Source organism: Conger conger, chromosome 13 (assembly GCF_963514075.1).
Source record: "Conger conger chromosome 13, fConCon1.1, whole genome shotgun sequence".
Taxonomy (NCBI): Eukaryota; Metazoa; Chordata; class Actinopteri; order Anguilliformes; family Congridae; genus Conger; species Conger conger.
In genome coordinates this window covers 41,591,294-41,607,342 of record NC_083772.1, presented here as the reverse complement: position 1 = coordinate 41,607,342, position 16,049 = coordinate 41,591,294, and the positions used below count along the sequence as shown (strand labels likewise).

The window sequence follows — 16,049 nt, the reverse complement described above, 5'->3', positions numbered from 1 at the left end:
TGGAGGTTGTTGTCCGCCTTTACTTTCTGGGCTCTGCAGTCCAATTTTGCTGCACATCTACTAATTGGGATGCACTAATGTGCTACTGAATCTGTTTTTTTATTTGTTTAATGGAGACCCCTAATTTTTGCTTCCATGTTGGTGTAAGTGTAAGCGGGCTTTCTAACTCCTGAGTGAACGCGCTGTTTGAACCGGACGGCTTTCTCCCCTGACACGAAGCCAGCAATGAAACTTGAGAAGCCTCTGCTCCTGTTTCTCGACGTAACCACACGACGGCTTTGTTAGCGTTAGCGCAGTGTTTGCAGCGATGGTTACCGGCCTGCTTTTCATTTTGTTTCTGTTTTGTTTTTGGAGCCCCGCTCATAGCCGCACACTCTTAATTCAGTCTCTCGGCTTTTGTGCCCGCGAGCTCTACCAGCCCAGGGCACTGGAAAGGGGCGAAAGGGCAGCTTTGTTTTGCTGTTTTGGAGACCGAGGATCTGAATTCCTTATCGGCAGGCAATCACGGTGGAAGGCCCTGGGGCCCTTCTGAAGGAGGAGCCCCTGAAGTATGCCAAGCATGTTGGTTCAGATGCTCCTCTGGGGACGGGCTGTGGAAAGGAACGGTGCGTTACCGTTTCGGGGAGTTTGGTTGAGTTTCTTCCCGCCCTGCTAATGGGTGATATTTTACATCACGGCTGACACGATTTCACATGGTGCCCGTCTCACTCAGGGCCTGTGTTACATTCTACCCCCTTTAAGCAGTGAAATGTTGGACACAATCTACCAGGCTTCAGACATATATTTCACCTGGAAGAGGAAGCCATCTCCTTGCTAATCAAAATGTTGGTTTAAGTTAAATGTGTGACTTTGGAAGTTCTCCATTGCTGACACTTTTTCTCAAAGCTGCTGTTGTAGGATTACACCTTGGCCGTGTTTGTTGTAGAAATTGTGAGAACACTTTATGTTTATGCATTTTGCCGACGGAACTGGAGATGGTCGTAAAGTTTTACAGATGAGACTTCAGACTCGTAGCACGTGGTGCACACTTGCAGTGGCTGAGACGTATGAATGGGGTTATAATTCTACCCAGTAGTCACAAATGCATGTATCTAATCTTTAACCCAAGCCAAACCTCTAACGCTGCTGTTGTTTTATGAATAGTGATGTTAATAAACCTGGAAATGGCTCTACAGGACAGACCCCTGTGGTTGAATTCACTCAGTTCTCACGATGGATGTGCTGGTTTATCCTGGGAGCTGGCTGCCTGTGCTTTCTCTGAAGGTTAAACTTAGGTTGACACAGAGCCCTTAGCACGGACCTCGCTGGCGTTGGCTGCGGGTCAGTTTACAGGGGGGTGAATGTGGGGACTAATCCCCTGAGAGACCGTCGATGTACCCTTCAGCCAAGCCACTGACCTCCGTAAACGTACAGCTGTATGAATCAATGTTCTGTGCATCGGGGACTTGGCTGGTCACGGGGGTCTGACCGCGTTCCTGTTCGCCGTAGTGATAGGCTGAGCAGGGAGTGGCCTCTGCGGTCTGCCCGCGTTCCTGAAAAGCGCTACGAAATCGTGAAGGCGCAGGGTTAGCCAGCGAGCCGGTCCGGCGTTCCCCACGGCTCTGACCTCGTGCCCGCCCGTTTTCCCGCAGGTGAAGATGACGGTGTGTGGGAGAGCGGCCTGACGTACGAGTGCCGCACGCTGCTCTTCAAGGCCATCCACAACCTGCTGGAGCGCTGCCTCATGAACCGGGGCTTCGCCCGCATCGGGAAGTGGTTCGTCCGGCCCTACGACAAGGACGAGAAGCCCATCAACAAGAGGTAAAGTCCCCGCTGCAATCGCGATATGGATGGTTAGGCCCAGCATGAGAGGGAACCAGCGGTGATTTAAAAGAAAATGGCAGTTGGCTTATTCAGTTTGTTATGGTTCATTTTCTTCCCCGCCTTTGGAAATGTGATTATTGTTTACTGTTTTTTATTTTTATTTATTTAAATTTCTTTTTTTTTTTGTTGTTATTGTTGAAAGACTTAAATGACTGCGCAAATTAACTTGGAAGGTTAAAGTAATTTGGAGCTCTAATGCTTTGTACCGTTATAAATGTATTGCTGGAATAATTCCGGGCGGTAGAATTGAACCGGGAGGAGTACACAATCTTCAATTTGTGAAGAATTGTTGCCTTTCCTGTATTTTATAGTTTCCGATATCGTCAAGGGCTGGAATAATTGTATTATTTTTTCACAATGTTGAATTGCAGATCGCTATTCAAAAGCCAAACAGTAAGGTGTGAGGGGGTCTGTTTTTGACCTCTTTCAATGTGCTATTCATACAAGTTGCTCCAAAGGGCTTTCATGGGGTTCTATGTTTATGTTTGTGGGCTAAGTAGAGGTTATTGTGCTGAATCTTAGTCAGGGACCATTCTGTCAAGGTTTCTCTGCTCACACTTGGTAAAAGTTTAGTGACCTCACATTTCTGATGAGGTGAAAATAGAGGTTGCTTGCACTTAGTAGCAATGCTTGAAGCGGCACATAAAGCCTCCTATAACGGAAATAAAAACAGTTTTCTGTAGTCTGAACTGCACAAAATGGTAATGGAGGCAGAAAGCTTGGCGTGTAACAGGCGGTGTCTCACGTGCTGCGGTGTTCCACGGCGGGGGGGGGTGGGGGGGGGGTGACGCGTGGCTCTCAGTTCCTCACCTCTGAGCTGAGACGATGCCTGTCTGTGTGGCGTCTTCAGATTGTGGTGAAGCGCTGCCCCACCAGCCATGCAGTACAGTGCCTGGAGATGCTAACAGGAAATACCTGGAGGTCTTCGGGTTCAGCCAGCAGACGGTTGAGTGTCGCTCCTGTTGAAGTGCCGTCTCTTCAGCAGCTTCACGGTGCCGTCTGTATATCGAGCGCCGCGCCCTGGAGGTCCTTAACCGCGCTGCCCCTCGATACCCTCGCGCCCAGCGCTCCTCTAGCGTGACGTCTGTCACTACTCATGCTGCTGCCACGACCTCACTCATTTCCCCTCGTCATCGTTTTGTAACGTTTGCTCACTGTCGAGCAGTGAAGTAATGTCACCCGTGGAGATGAAAGTAGATTCGGCTCGTGGGAGCGGGTATTTGATGTGAGAGGATGCTGTGGGCTGTCTTGTGCCGCAAACACGCGGTGGGCCCGTTAGCTGAACGCTGTCCTTTGAGCGTCGTGCTATTCGATTACTCCCCCCCTCTCCCGGTTCAGTCATCGACAGCAGGTGAATCCAAACGTATCTCCCGCATTAATATCCGCGTGGGCGAATTCAAAAGGTCTTTGTAGCTGTCAGAGAATAAATGCACCGTCGCTGCTTATGAGATGTCGGGTAATAGATAAGAAACCAAAAGAAAATCCCCCGGAAACTTCGCTAGTCGTCTGTATCGGTGTGTTTTTTTTTTTGTTGTTTTTTTTGGGTTTCTCTTCCTTTTTTTATTTTTTTTCTCTGCTTCTTGGTGTTCTGCGTTTGGTGCGGCCCGTTGCCGAGCGATCAGCCCGCCGGTTGTGAATGGAACTCTGCCGCTGTCGCTATGGTGACAGACTGTTCCTCTGCCAGCCCTGTTTGTGTTGCAGCGCCAAGCCGTTAGCGCGTCCCCAGGAGAGGAACTGGGGGGTCCCAGGACACACACCCCCCTCCCCCTCCCCCCCCCTCCATCCCCAGCCAGAAAGGCTGAGACGCCTTCATTCATCATGCTTTACACGCCTTGCATCATCTCGCCCAGACGCACAGCGTCCGCACGCTGCCACCCTGTCTCCCGTGGCGGGGGGGGGCCTGCTCCGTCTTCATTCACTCTGTCACGTACATAATTATCCCTTATTTTTTGAAGTTACAGCTTGCTTGACAACTGAGATTTTCTTACCCCATTGGCAAGTCTTGGAATGAGTCAAACTTCTCACCTCATTGGAGACATTTCTCTTATTTACCAAAAAGTAATAGAAATAGGATTTTAAGTGTAAACGCGAGACCAATATGTCTGTTGTGAAATTGTGGGGTTGAATGAACCGTGTCTGAACCGGGGCTTGAATCAGAACGTCGTGCTATTGAGAATATTTAGCGCGTGGCCTGTTGTGCGACGGCGTGTAGCCTGAGTTAATGAATGAATCTGATTTTGCGGAGTGAACGTAGCTGAAGTGACGGGCGTATTCTCCCCTGCACGCGAGCGGGAGCGCTGTACGTGGAGAATGTGACGAAGTGGAACAGAAACACAGCGTCGGCGAGTGCTAGCGGCCTCACGGCCGTGGTTACGAGCAGAACCCCGCCCCTTCCTCGCCGTCTGCAGCTCTCATGCCGCCCGTCGGCCTGGCCTGTACCCGCGCCTCTGGCAGCTGTCCTGGCGTAAATTTAACCCCCGACAGCATTGTGAGTGTGACCCGCTCGCTCGGAGTGGCCTCCGTGTTCGCGTGGAGTAAAGGCTGCGGTGGAATTGTTATTGGTGGAGGCCGTAGCACCTTTCAGGGCTAGGGGCCCTGTGCTGGGGGCCCTGTGCTGGGGGCCCTGTGCCGGGGGCCCTGGGCGTTTCAGGGCCGGGGGCCCTGGGCGTTTCCGGGCTGCAGGCCCTGTGCTGGGGTCCCTGGGCGTTTCCGGGCTGCAGGCCCTGTGCTGGGGTCCCTGGGCGTTTCAGGGCTGCAGGCCCTGTGCTGGGGTCCCTGGGCGTTTCCGGGCTGCAGGCCCTGTGCTGGGGTCCCTGGGCGTTTCAGGCCCGGGGTCCCCGGGCGTTTCAGGGCCAGGGGCCTGCAGTGAGTACAGGTCGGCTTTGCCTCTGTTTGAATCCCTGAGAGAGATGCTGAATTATGACAGGAGCAGCGGAACTATTTTCAAACTAGTCTCAATTGTCTGAGTCTCATCAGTGTGTTGGTTATGGAGTTGGGACGGTTGTCTATGAACAAGGGATTCTTGTTCAGCGTACTCCAGAAACCATTTCCCTCCTGGCATCCTGCTGGGAAGGCGCTTGCAGATACAGCACTCCCATTTGTGTGATGCTTTTTCTCTTGTGACCATTAGAAACCAGGTTAGTGTAACTGCATTTTTCCTTCCTCTCTAAAAGAGCCCATCCTCTTAAGCTCTATTAAGCCTGAGTCAGATGCTTGCAGCGGGGTTGAGCGGGACACTTGGTTTTAGGGTTTGGAGGAAGGGGTGTATATGACCCCCTGCTTTAAGGTGTCCTGTGGTGTGTGATTGTCTTATTAAAGGTATTGTTTTGTCCTGTTGAAGATGTGTTGTGTTCTGTGTTGTTGCAGTTAAAGGGGTGTTGTGTTGTGTTGGCGTGTGTTGTGTGCTGCGTGCTGTGCGCCTTGTGTTGGCGTGTGTTGTGTGCTGTGTTGCTGTGTTGCTGTGTTGCTGTGTGCTGTGTGCTTTGTGCTGTGTGCTGTGTGCTGTGTGTTGTGTACTTTGTGCTGTGTGTTGTGTGTTGTGTGTTGTGTGCTGTGTGCTGTGTGCTGTGTGCTGTGTGCTGTGTGCTGTGTGCTGTGTGCTGTGTGCTGTGTGCTGTGTGCTGTGTGCTGTGTTGCTGTGTTGCTGTGTTGCTGTGTTGGCGTGTGCTGTGTGCTGTGTTGGTGTGTGTTGTGTGTTGTGCTGTGTTGGCGTGTGCTGTGTTGGCGTGTGCTGTGTGCTGTGTGCTGTGCTGTGTGCTGTGTTGGCGTGTGCTGTGTGCTGTGTGCTGTGTTGGCGTGTGCTGTGTGCTGTGTGCTGTGTACTGTGTGCTATGTTGGCGTGTACTGTGTGCTGTGTTGGTGTGTGCTGTGTGCTGTGTGCTGTGTGCTGTGTTGGCGTGTGCTGTGTGCTGTGTGCTGTGTTGGCGTGTGCTGTGTGCTGTGTGCTGTGTGCTGTGTGCTGTGTGCTGTGTGCTGTGTGCTGTGTGCTGTGTGCTGTGTTGGCGTGGTGTAATGTGACCAGGCCGAGCTGCAGGGTCCGTGAAGTAGGACAGCTCAGGATAAAGGGCGCTGTGCGGACCAGGCCAACATGCTAAATATATCCCCCATCAGTCATCCACAACATAACCCACATGGCACACGGCACACCCGGCCATAGGGGGAGTGCAGCTGCACGCGTAAGACCACCCCACTGGAGCAGGCTGAGTCAGGCCTGGCCCGCTGGACCAGCTCCAGGAGCCTGCCGTCCAGACTTCCCGGCGGGATGACCTCACTGTTGTCGAGACGAGACTCTCTTGGATGCGTGTCGTCACCGCACAGTGGGGTGTGAATTTTTCCCCTCTGAGAAGATTCGATACGCATCTCAATACACGGACAGCTATACGATACGGCAAAGATACACACGCAGTGACTTGATCTGATTCTGTCCTGCTGCGATTCATCTCCATTTAGCTCCCTCTAGCTCCCTTTCCGTTCAGGTAAGATGTGAAACGTTTCCGTTTAAAATGATGTGTTTTGCCTTTGTTGTCAGGAGAAACGATAAACTCCCAAGTCATGTAATCAGTCAAAATCTTCCGTAGAGTACTGTGAACTAGCAGTGAGTGAAAGTACTACATGACATCAAAGGTAGCATTTCTCATCAAGTTTCACAACTCTTGTTAAGATTGTATGCCTTTTTGGAAAAGCTAAATTCTTTCCAATTCATGGAAAAAGGTTGTTAGCCGCATTGAATATTTGTTCCCTATTCGACATCTTCAGACACCTGTTAAATATATATATATTTTTCGTTTTTAGGGAATGATATGTTCGTTGGTCTGTTTTCTTTGGTACTTAAAACGGTGAAATACAAAAGTACCCTGAACAAAAACCAGACTCAGGTTTTAAATTTTAAAAAAGCAGTTAACGTATGACTTGCTAAGACTGCTATGTATAATAGTAAGTGAGGAACTTATTCATTGCTTTGATGGCTTGCTGGCAAGCTTCAGTGTGTTTAAAGCCAAGTTGTTGAATACAGATTAAAAGTTTTGATTGTACATAATAAGACGGCTTTAAGTTCCAATTGGCTCATGTTAGCTTGTGGCAAGTTTCTTTTTGCTGCAATACACTGTGGCCTATATGCACTCAACACCCAGAAGAACCTCTATTGCCATATGTTCCATCATCGTATTATCACCATTATTGGCCATTGACCTTTCTCATGTTATTCCCATCAAGAGCCGTGTGTACGCTGCTGTCATCGTATTCCCATAATAGTGTGTACCCTCAACATAATCATCCCATTAATAGGTGATCTTAGAATTACGTTTGGAGTGCATTTCTGTGCCTCCAAAGTTCAATCAATCCGTCACACTTCGTGGCCATTTAACTTTTTTTACTTGATCACACCAGAGCGAGTTGCAGAATGTAGTTGATTCTGTACACACACACACACCCCTCCCCCCTTAAATCCTAAAAGTATAATTGCAGCACAGGTTGCTAGTTCAAGTCGATGATACCAGATAATGACACAAGTGGGTAAGATCGGGATACTTCAGAAGCTTTTGTTTGTTGCCGATATTGTTTACTCCATTCTGTTTTGTCTCTCCCGAGAGGTCACTGCAAGGTCAAGCCGTGTATTGTGTTCGGTGAGAGCCGTTAGAAATCGCTGACATTAGCGTGAAGTGGTGTGTGTGCGCTCTCTCTCTCTGGCCTGTTGGGGTTGTCTAATACCATAATGCTTTTTTTTTTGTAGTGTAACACAACGCGCGCACACAGTGTCACACAAAAGCAAGAGGAGCTTGTTATTTTGACAATTGTATTCGTTTTCCCGCCGGTTTTCCTCATTTTTGGGCCGTATCATAGACACGTGGATCTGTGCATTGGTTGGACATGCTGAGTCTGTACACCCCTGCATTGCAGACATCAAAGCAGAAATGAAGAGTACCTTTGTATAACTCCCATGCTTGCTACGGCATAGAAATATGTGCAGGCTAGATGCTAAATAAGTGACAATCTTAAGTATTAGACTTTGTTGTGTGTGTGTGCGTGTGTCTCGTCTGTGTCTCGTCTGTGTCTCGTCTGTGTCTCGTCTGTGTCTCGTCTGTGTCTCGTCTGTGTCTCGTCTGTGTCTCGTCTGTGTCTCGTCTGTGTCTCGTCTGTGTCTCGTCTGTGTGTCGTCTGTGTGTCGCCTGTGTGTGTGTTCAGTTTCAGAAGGCTATTTAAGAAGTTACTGTGGGTTGTTGATGAAATGGGACGTGAGGTCTGTCGGGGGCCGTAGCGGCCAGGCTAACTGCTGCTGTGGAGCGGGTGGGCGGCCGCGTGCCCCGGGAGGAGAGCCCAGCCCAGCCGCGCCCAGCCACGCCAAGCCCAGCCGCGGGCCTGGGATTACGCCGGGCCGGAGTAATGGGATTGGCGCCGCCCCGGAGCGTGCTGCAGAAAGCTCACAGCTGGAGGCTCACAGCCAGAGGGGAGATGGCTGCCTCCTCTTTCAGGGCCCTTCTGCTTGTCTTTGCTTCCTCGCGCTCGTGCTAAACACACTCAAACATCTGGCTCTTCACAAACACGTCTTCTCTAGGTGTGCGTGATGTGAACGGTTATACAGCACAGGTGCTTCATGTGGAACGGTTATATACAGCACAGGTGCTTCATGTGGAACGGTTATATACGGCACAGGTGCTTCATGTGGAACGGGATTTGTTTATGTGTCGCGTGCCTGTGGGCGGTGTTTCCAGAGCCCCTCCCACCCACAGCGATGACCAGCTGGATCCTTCCGGAAGCTCCTTCCGGTCTCCATGGCGGCGGTGGGTGGGGGTGTGTGTGTGTGTGCGCGCGTGCGTGCGTGCGTGCGTGCGTGCGTGCGTGCGTGCGCTGTGTTTGTGTGTGTGCTGTGGCTCATCTGGTCTGCCGAGGAGAATCGCCCTCTGCTCCCTGAGCCTCCTGCAGCCTCAGACTGGATATCCGCTCTGCTGAAGTTCCTGCAGGGAAACCCAGGGGCCAGCCTGTAGGCTGGTGGTTAAGGGGTAATTCCACGGTGACTGACGTTACAACCGCTGGATATTTGGGTGGTAAAGCCCAATACAGCAACAAGCTGACGTATGATTTTATAACCCAGTGACCCAGTGACTCTCATCAGCCTCTGTTATGTGGCTGTATTGGGCTTTACCGCCCAGATATCCAGCAGCTGTAATGTCAGTCACTGTGGAATTCCCCTAAGGTACGTAATGGACCTGGAAGGTTGGTGGTTCATTATTACATTACATGAATGCCATTTGGCAGACACTCTTATCCAGAGCGACGTACAGTTGATTAGTCTAAGTAGGAGACAATCCTCCCCTGGAGCAATGCAGGGTCAAGGGCCTTGCTCAAGGGCCCAACGGCTGTGCTGATCTTATTGTGGCTACACCGGGGATCGAACCACCGACCCTGCAGGTCATGTACCTTAACCACGACGCTACAGGACGCCCGTTCAAGCGTGTAGCGACAGTAAGATCCACACAGTTGTTGGGGCCCTTGAGCAAGGCCCTTAACCCCACATTGATCCGAGGGGAGGATTGTCCCCTGCTTAAGTCTAATCAACTGTAAGTTGCTGTGGATAAAAGTGTCGTTATCCATGTATCTGCAGGCTTTGCGGGGAAAGCTAGGCCCACCCCGCGCAGCTGTTCTCTCCGCCGTGTTCACACTCGGCTTTGTGTCCCAGCCGCGCGTTCAGCCTTTTATAGGGAATCATCTCGTTTTCACGGCAATTACTACACGGAGCCCTGGCCGTGACCTTTGGGACCAGAGCGCATAATTGCATTGATGCGGCGCTGTATTTACAAGGCCCGTAGTGTGGAGAGGATTTTAGCAGCGCAGAACGTGTCTTGTTGCAGTTAGTTACTCTGGCAACGAGACTTTGACCATCTCACTCGGGTGATTTAAACTTCTCTTTTTCGAGAACGCGCTTAATTCAGATGGACAGCCTGGTATTACCTGTCAGTCATCCGTTGTGGAGACCTCTTTAGGGCAGTGAGGTTTCGCTCCGTCAGATCTACGCAGGCCTGGCTGTAGGTATAGTGCAGCTCTGCTTTAAAGCACAGCGCTCTCCTGACATCGATTCGGGGCAGATTCAAACGGTTAAAGGTGCAAAGTCAAAGAGCTTTGGCCGGTTTGGATCGGACAGCCAGGAATCCTAAGAGAAACCGGCAGCACCCAGTCAAAGCCTGTCTGAATCAGTGCCCACTGCCTCCAAACCAGGGGTGCACAACAAGGGCTGATTCATTTCAGGATTTTGCGCCAACTTCTGCTCTTAATTACTGAATTGGCTTAGTCATAATCTGACATCTGTATGAGCACCGGCTACAGATGCAGACTGCAGGTGTATCCTGAAGATGTTACTGTGCTCCAGTAAAGGAGTGTACCAGCATAGTTGTCAGAAAACAAACTAAGTTAATTGGTTGGAACGGAAACCTGCACGCAGACCGGCCCTCCAGGACCGGAGTCGCGCGCCCCTGCTCCAATCCAAAGCGGGGTAGCGAGGTGTTTTAACATGTGACCTCACCGGCTGTTTAAGCCATTAAGAGGCAGACTCTAAGGCACGACGACGCTGGCCCCGCTGAGAAAAACAGTCTGGGTCGTGTCAAGGCCACCGTCTCAGTCCCTGAGTCCTGGCCTGGGGCCCAGAGCCCCAAACGCGCCCTGCCGCACGCAGCCCAGCCTGGGACGTCCCGTGACTGAAAGGGCCCTCTCTCCGCCGTCCGGAAACCTCCGGCCCGTTAGAGCAGGGGCGCTATGCTTTATTCTGAGCTGCTTCGGCCGTGTGAATCTGTCATTTAGCAGATGGTTTTAATCCAAAGTGACTTACAAGTGAATAGGTTCTTCATCAACTTGAATACATCAAGTCTGTAAATGATAAAACACGGATGAACAGCTGTTCTAACCAAAAAAACAATAGTCAGAAGTGCAATTACAAAAAAGTGTTGTTAACAGACTGTTTGGTTTAGTTTTCAAGAGACTGTCTGTTAGTCACGCTCTCGTTAACGTTGCGCTGCTCGTGGGATATTAGGGTTTTGCGGATGATGTCACCCACGGACGGTGTTGCTACTCCTCGTCTCTAATTAGGAGCTCCTAAACGAAGGGGGCGGGGCTGGCTGACGTGACTCAGACCCAGCACACACAACGTCCTCACAGTGCTGCCGCCGTTTCATCACATGACATTTCTGGAACAGTGTGAGCTCATCGTTCGCTGGGGAAACGTTCGGGGCGGATCACACCAGTCTGAGAAACTTTCCGGAAAGTGTGACCAACACCGCTCTTGCCCGTTCCACAGAACCGAATCGATGCGGTTTCTAGGTGTGAGGTTTCGTAGCTTAGTAGGCGTGATCGTTTGGAGCGCTCGGCGAATGATCTGGATGATTGACAGAGGGAATCGTGAACATGAGGGCGGCTCCAGTATGTTCATCAATATACCGGTTAGTGTGCTTTGGCTTTACAGTTGCTGTTCAAAAATGGGTTATATATATATATATATATATATATATATATATATATATATATAAAATATAAAGGTGATTTAGCTATTTTCAGACACGGTGGAGGTGTGTAGAGTGGAGGATATCCTGTCCGTGGTTTCGGTGAAGAAGTGAAGAAATGAAGAAGTCTTTATTCTTCCTGTGATGAGCTCACCTCAGTCTCTCCTCCTCCTCCTCCTCCTCCTCCTCCTCCTCACGATAGCACAGTGTCCCTCACGAACAGAGGTTCCCCCAGCCTGGTGCACTTTGCATGTACGTGAGCGTGAGCACGTTGTGTGCGCACATACCCCAGTGCTGTGACATCACCTTAACTGTGGCCGAGCTGACGGGGGAGGAGCCAATCACAGGGGGGCAGGGAAGCCCTGGGCTGCACAGGGCTTCCCTGTTTAAGGAAGGGGACATTGGGCACCGTTAAAAAGGCAGTAGAAACAGCCCCGCTGTTCTCCCCAGGGCTGCCAGGCCGGGCTGTGCCTGGTTAGAGAGGGAAAACGTGAACACTGCAGTCATGGCAGCAAGTCTCATAAACAAGGATGACTCGACACTCAGACACTTTCTCCTCTCCGGGGTTAACACCGGACACCGCTCTGACTTTGGCCTCTGGACCTCTCTCATAAGAGAAATAACAACCGGAATAACGGGTAATGGTGCTTTGTAAATTGTAGCGTTTTTTTTTTTTACAATTTAATAAATAAAAATGTTTTTGTCAAAGAAGGACATTTTTTTTGTATTTACCCAATTATTCTTTCTTTTTTTTATTATTTTTTCTTTTTTTTCTTTCATGCTTCTGCCCAATCACTAATATGGCCCCATCCCTCTGCCATGACTTTGTTTTGGCAGAGGGATTTGAGTGTGCTTAAGGGCGGCGCAGTGCATAACCCTGCCTGTAGGTGGCAGCACTGCGCTGTGTGTGGGCAGAATCGGGCGGCCTGCGTGACTTCTGCTCTGTTTGTTTGCCTGCCTTAGTGTCTGCACGGCCCTGCCTGTTCCAGCACGTCTAACGCTGGCTCTCCAGCACAATAACACCTCAGGCCCTGTTCCATCTGTGTGCGCCCCTACATAACCCCGCCCCCCCCCTCTGTCCTGATTGGCTGGCACACCGGAGGCAGTGAGTGGGCAGGGATGGGACGCGGTGGGAGGGATTAAAGGGCGTTTACAGGAGAGAGGCACGTTTGTTTGGGTTTTCTTGTCAAATCGCCACCTCTGCAGAACTCGATAAGGCCTCTTCAGTGGAAGAGTTGTCGGGTCTGAGGTACCAGGGGGCCGGGCACTGACGTTCCCCCTGATGCTCGCAAACCCCAGTGGTGACCGGATGTATTGCAGTAAAAAATGTAATGATAGTTCCCCATTGAAGTCCATTAAAAACAATGAAATTACCCAGGTGAAATTATACTGGATTGGACAGTACTCTTAAATTCTGAGATGACTTCACACTGAGTTAATTTACTCTCCAGGGACTTTCTCCTGAGACCCATAGAAGAAGATACCCGATTTTCCCCCCCCTTTCACATGAATCCTTTCACATTGAGAGCCAGTGCGCATGAGCATCCGGTGCCAGAAGCCCCTAAGATGGCCGCCACCCTGACCTGGCTTCATGTGCCAGCGGGCGGCTCCCCGAGGCCTCCGTGGGCTCGCCAGGCGGAAGCGGTCTCGGGTGGTTGTCTCTCTCCGCGTGAGGGCGAGGAGCAGCGGTGGGCTGAGCCGGAGTCTGCTGGACCGTGTGGGCAGGGGAGAGAGCGGTGCACTCTGGGTAACTCCCACCGGGTCTCTCCGCTGAAGCCTGACCTCACTTTGCCCCCGGCCTGTTCTCACAGCGGAGGGACTCCACTTCACTTCCTGCAATGAAGTTCCAGCTTCCTGTCTCGGTTCCTGTCACACAGGCATTCTGGCACGCCTACCAGCCCGGGACCCAGGGCCAGCCACTGCATATCTGTGCTCACTTCCATTCACTTTTACTGTGTGCCTGTGTGTGCGTGAGCGAGAGAGTGAGAGTGTGTGTGTTTGCGCGCATGAGCGAGCGAGCGAGCGTGCGTGTGTGTGTGTGTGTGTGTGTGTGTGTGTGAGAGTGTGTGTGAGAGTGTGTGTGAGAGTGTGTGTGAGAGTGTGTGTGAGAGTGTGTGTGAGAGAGTGTGTGAGAGAGTGTGTGAGTGAGAGTGTGTGAGTGAGAGTGTGTGAGTGAGAGTGTGTGAGTGAGAGTGTGTGAGTGAGAGTGTGTGAGTGAGAGTGTGTGAGTGAGAGTGTGTGAGTGAGAGTGTGTGAGTGAGAGTGTGTGAGTGAGAGTGTGTGAGTGAGAGTGTGTGAGTGAGAGTGTGTGAGTGAGAGTGTGTGAGTGAGAGTGTGTGAGTGAGAGTGTGTGAGTGAGAGTGTGTGAGTGAGAGTGTGTGAGTGAGAGTGTGTGAGTGAGAGTGTGTGTGTGTGTGTGAGAGAGTGTGAGAGAGTGTGTGAGTGAGAGTGTGTGAGTGAGAGTGTGTGAGTGAGAGTGTGTGAGTGAGAGTGTGTGTGTGTGTGTGTGTGTGTGTGTGTGTGTGTGTGTGCGCGCGCACACGCACTAGCACGGGAGGGAATAAGAAGTGTGTGCGTGTGTTGTGCTTTGATAGGGAGAGAAGCCTGTTTTATCAGATGCCCTTAAGGAGAGCGCCGTGCGGAGCTGCATCCTCTCCGGGACCCGCTGCACTGAGCAGAGCGTGTCCTAGCAGCTGCTCTCGCTGCAGTCCTCTCTCTGTGTGTTTTCCTGTCTGCCTCCTCATCATCACGCTCATTCCAGCGCTCCTGTGCGAGACGGCGGGGCGACGCGCGTGAGATCACCCTTTGAGGTGTGAGATCACACGTGTGATGAGTGTTCTTCACTGAACGTTCTCATGCTGATGTCACAATCACTCCTGGCAACTGAAAGCAGGGGAGTTCTAGAACACTTGATTTTTTTTTTTTTTTTGCTGGTTCTTGCTCACCGATTGGCTGTGTTCGAAATTGCATACTTTGCATACTACTTGTACTGCATTTCAATGAAAATCAGCCTGAAATGTAATAGGTCGCAGCCTTTGTTTATTTTCACTCCTAAGGTAGTGGCTTTACATTCACACTTTAGAGGTACAATAGGTAAGATTTTTGTGTTAAATATTGTTACAAGACTATTGTAAATCCCTTCCTATCATTGAAAAAGGCTCACTGACATGTTGACTCACCCTCTGCCTGTGTTTATAGTCTTTAAATTCGGGTTTCAAAATATGTAGTTGATGGTCCAGCACTCTGTACCAAAACATTGTCCAGCTGTATAATACTTCAAGCTCATTGGTTGAAAATGGGTTCTAATTGCCACAGCCAATGGCGTTTCACCGTCAGTGCATTCACAGAGAACGGGGAGGGATGAACAGTGTTGTGGTTTGAAGGCTGCTATTCCTCTCTCGACCATTAGATGTCCGAAATTACCGATTGTACCTTTAATGAGGAATCTTGCCTGGGTAGGAGTCCTGGGATGGCTTTATGTTCCCACGGTGTGGTTTTGAACACGCGGGCCAGCGTGGTCACGTCACCCCATACCATCTCAAGCCTCCTAAACTGGCCCCCCTCAGTGCCCCGTGCTTGTTCTCGCTCTGTGAATCGCTCTTTTTCCATCCCAGCTCCGCCCCGGTTACCGCGTCGCCGGGGAACAGCCGTCTCCTTCCTTCCAGCCCTCTTTCTCGTCGTTTGTCGTGAAGTTTACAGGTTTTTTATTTTATTTTCTTTGATTTGCCCTTTTCTGTTTTATTTGCCACTTGGTGGAACGTCTGTGTTGTTCATTATGTGGCCGGTTTGTTTGCGTCTCTCTCAGTTCGCGGGGTCAGGATGTGCGGTTTCGGCGGCTGGATGTCATGCGGTCCTTGCCTCCCTGAAACGCCTCTATGGTGTATTTTTCGCCAGCCCTGTCCTACAGTGGCCTGGGACCACTTATTTAACTTTTATTTAACCAGCACACCATGTTGAGATGGACATCTCCTTTTCAACGGGTACCTGACCTAAAACTCAAAGTAGTTGAACCAGACTGTTGACAAACAAGTCAGAAACAACAACTGGGGAATGAGACAGGAGTGCAACAATATTTTTAAAAGCAGGGCAGAGGTTAAAAGGAGTGCACATCAGTCACCGTGTCATGAACTACATGTTGAAAGTCAGCCATTGAAATGAACTTGGCAGGTTTAAGACTTTTTTGCAGATTGTTCCTGTGACTGTAAGGTGTAACTGTCCTCTTCACACTTGTACTTGTGTTTGATCTGCATTTCGTTGTCCGTCACTCTGGATAAGAGCGTCTGCTAACTGCCTTATAATGTAAGGTAAGGTGCAGAATATGTGAAACCCCGGTTTGGGATGAGGGACTTCACATCCCTATCACAGACTCACATCCCTATCACAGACTATCGCATCCCTGCAGGGGAGGTTCTGGCTCTCTGGAACGTGCCCGTAGAGGATAGTGTGGTCCTGCCTGTCACTAGCCTGCTCTGGAACCTGCCCGTAGAGGATAGTGTGGTCCTGCCTGTCACTAGCCTGCTCTGGAACCTGCCCGTAGAGGATAGTGTGGTCCTGCCTGTCACTAGCCTGTGGGAGCTTTTTTAAACCCCACTCGAGCGCCACCGTAATTTCATAATGCCAGGCCTTCTCTCTCATTCCCCCTCCTCTCTGCATCGCTCCCTCTCACTTTTCCATCGCTCCCTGCCCTCTCTCTCTCTCCCTCTC

At 50.7% G+C, this 16,049-nt stretch overlaps 1 protein-coding gene across 2 annotated transcripts in view; it reads left to right on the top strand.

Moving 5' to 3' along the window:
* Window positions 1–16,049, top strand: part of LOC133107944 (mediator of RNA polymerase II transcription subunit 13-like) — a 69,899-nt gene that overhangs the window by 10,111 nt on the left and 43,739 nt on the right. For both annotated transcript variants that reach the window (XM_061217280.1, XM_061217278.1), the window contains exon 3: window positions 1,632–1,800. In XM_061217280.1, coding sequence (XP_061073264.1) covers window positions 1,632–1,800 — 169 coding nt within the window. The remainder of the gene's footprint in view (window positions 1–1,631; window positions 1,801–16,049) is intronic.